Raw genomic sequence first — 2733 nt, 5'->3', positions numbered from 1 at the left:
CGAACGGACGGCACCATTCCCGGGGGGGTGAAGCCGGCTTCCCTCGGTCCCCCGCGCTCGTGGGCTCTCCCAAGTTGCTCGCGCCGCCCGTTGCCCTTGGGGTGGCCGCTGTGCGGGGCCTGGTGCAGTGAGCGGTGTTTGTGAGTCCCGGTAGGTTCCGGGGTGGCGTTTCGTGTGCGTGGCGCGCCGGCAGCCGCCTTGCTGAGGGTCGGTACCGTGAGTGTAGGCACAGAGGGCGCCCTGAGAGCTCGGCTCGGGCGGGGCGGGAGGCGGGAAGGGGAAGGAAAGCGGCTTGTGTCTGCCTTCTGTCATCCGAGCTCGCATAAATGTCACCATTAATGCCTTAAGAGAGATGTTCCTCTCCCATTTTAGGATAAAATCCCATTTCTAAGACCCGAGCGTTGTTTAGGGCTGTTTCTAAGAAACTTGCATGTGCATTTGAGAGCAGGCTGAGAGGGGATCCTGTGTGTGTTTATAAATATCTGCAGTCTGGGCATCAAATGGTTGGACGGGCACTTTTCAGTGGTGCTCAGCGATAGGACAGAGGGCAATGAGCACTAACTGGAACACGGGAAGATCCCTACAAATATGCAAAAGAACTTTGTTGCTGTGAGGGTGACGGAGCACTGGAACAGCCTGCCCTCGGAGATTGTGGTATCTCCTTCTCTGGAGATACAACCCATCTGAAGACTTTCCTGTGCAACCCGCTGTAGGGAATCTTCCTTAGTAGGGGGGGATTGGAGTAGATGATCTCCAAAGGTTCTTCCAACCTCTTTGATTCTACGAAATCCATGTCTAGTTGGAAGTGTTTAATGGCCTGTATATGTATGATCCCAGGGTAGGATTCTAGCAAGTGTGGTTAAATGTTCTAAGCATGCACCAGCTTCCATGTACAGGTTTATTACCAACTCTTATTGTTATGCTTTTTCTTTCTAGCAGCCATGGTGAATTTTGCCCAAGCTGTGCGTGATCACTGGGTTCACATCCTTGTTCCCTTGGGATTCGTGGTTGGATGCTATCTGGACAGATGGAATGATGAGAGGCTGTCAGCCTTCCGAAACAAGAGCTTGTTGTACAAGAGGTCTGCTTTGTCATGCCTTTTAAAAATATGTGTTTGGTTGTTTTCACAAATAGACTTTAAAAAGCGCTTCTCTGTTTGTTGGTAAAATCATACATGTGAAAAAGAATTCTATCAAAATATTAAAGGGAAAAATGACCAAAATTTCAGCAAGCATTTGTGAAGGATTTAAGATCCCTAATGCCCTCTGAATATTTAGCTCTAAGCCCATCTTTGTGCTCTTAGCCATGAAAGAAAATATATGTAGATCTCTGTGTTTGATCTTTTAGTCAAAATAATTGGTTTAAAATGGTCAATTGCAACAGTGAATCAGAAGTATTGATTTTAATTAATCTGTGAAAGCTGGATAAATGCAGACTACAGTAATAGGAAGTATGATTTGTATCTAAAATTGAAAAGGAGGATGCTCTACCTGAGATCAAAATATAAAGTAAACACATTAATATGGAGGTGAACAGAAATCATTTTGCTAGGAAAAAGGACATCATTTACCTAGGAAAAAGGTAAATAAATAAAACTTAACAATTTGCTGTCAAATTCTTAAGACATGAAATGTGGAAACTGTAATTTTGTCCTTGAAGCTTCAGTGAGAAACAGTCACTGAATTTTCATTTTCAGCTTTTCTGTATAGCAAGCATCTTTAAAATTATCATAGCATTTAAAAAGTGTATGAATTTGTCATTAAAAATTATTTACTTTTTAAAAGTTAATGCAGCATCTTTAAACATTTATGTTGGGAACTGCTGTCTCCTTTCTTGGTAAAACAGTTAGCTTATGACAAAATTAACGCAGCTGCTACACAAGCACTTTTCTTTCTGCTGTTCCTGGTGACTTCAGGCTATTTCAGCATCACTGCAAAAACCTCTTCCACTTTCACCTCTATTTGTCTTTCCACTAAACCAATGGATTTTTGTATTGGAAGGAGTTAGATTTTTTTCCTTTGGAGTCCCATTATGTAAAAAAAAAAAAATTAAAAAAAAAATCAATCTGTTAACTCAGTAGAGGTTTATTTATAACAATGGTAGCAAAGGACTCAATCTTTTGATGCTTTGGATTGAAAAGAAAAAGCTTACACCAGTATAGGAAGGTTTAAAACTGACAACAGTTGCAAATAAGAAGTCAGGATAACTTTCCAAATCAAAGGATTCTAGAATAATTCTAAATGTGTGTTAATTATCCCACAACATTTATCCTAACTTTGGCCTCCACCTTTTTTTTTCTTTCTGCACAGGGAGCTGAGGCCCGGTGAAGAAAAAACATGGAAATAAAGGCTGTTGATGAATGGAGAATATTTTTGCTCAGTTAATCACCTTATCTCGTGCATTGAAATAATATGATTATGGTTTTATCTTGAGACTGTACCAAGCTACAGAAAAGAACACCTACAATTTGTCAGTGCTACTTTAATTTCCATTGTTACTTTCTGAAAGGTGATTTAGTTATATAGCTAATTTGTACCTGGGAAACCCACAAATGTTGAGAAATGTCTGACCCCAGAAGTACCATTCAGGAGTTGGGGGAGGAAAGACTTAATGTAATAAAGAAAAAACTATGCAAAAATATTTTCCTTTTTTATTGATCTGTATGGTGTGGAATTAATGCGTTTATGGCTAATTTATGAGCTAGCCTTCAAGGAAGTACTTAACGCAGCACGC

The 2733-nt window shown here is 40.7% G+C and overlaps 1 protein-coding gene across 4 annotated transcripts; it reads left to right on the top strand.

The window, feature by feature from the left end:
* The first annotated feature begins 25 nt into the window (after positions 1-25).
* Positions 26-2640, top strand: NDUFB1 (NADH:ubiquinone oxidoreductase subunit B1). 4 transcript variants are annotated; one of them, XM_048948823.1, is made up of 3 exons: positions 26-150; positions 937-1081; positions 2310-2640. In XM_048948823.1, exons 2-3 carry the CDS (start codon positions 942-944, stop codon positions 2344-2346), a joined length of 177 nt encoding a protein of 58 aa, XP_048804780.1. In that variant the 5' UTR covers positions 26-150; positions 937-941; the 3' UTR covers positions 2347-2640. The 4 variants fall into 4 exon arrangements, with proteins under 4 accessions (XP_048804780.1, XP_048804781.1, XP_048804784.1 ...); XM_048948824.1 differs by having other exon boundaries at positions 38-150; positions 940-1081; XM_048948827.1 differs by having other exon boundaries at positions 94-207; positions 940-1081.
* The last annotated feature ends 93 nt before the right edge of the window (positions 2641-2733 follow it).

This window comes from Lagopus muta, chromosome 6 (genome assembly GCF_023343835.1).
Source record: "Lagopus muta isolate bLagMut1 chromosome 6, bLagMut1 primary, whole genome shotgun sequence".
NCBI classification, from domain to species: Eukaryota; Metazoa; Chordata; class Aves; order Galliformes; family Phasianidae; genus Lagopus; species Lagopus muta.
This window is presented reverse-complemented; position numbering and strand designations above follow the sequence as displayed.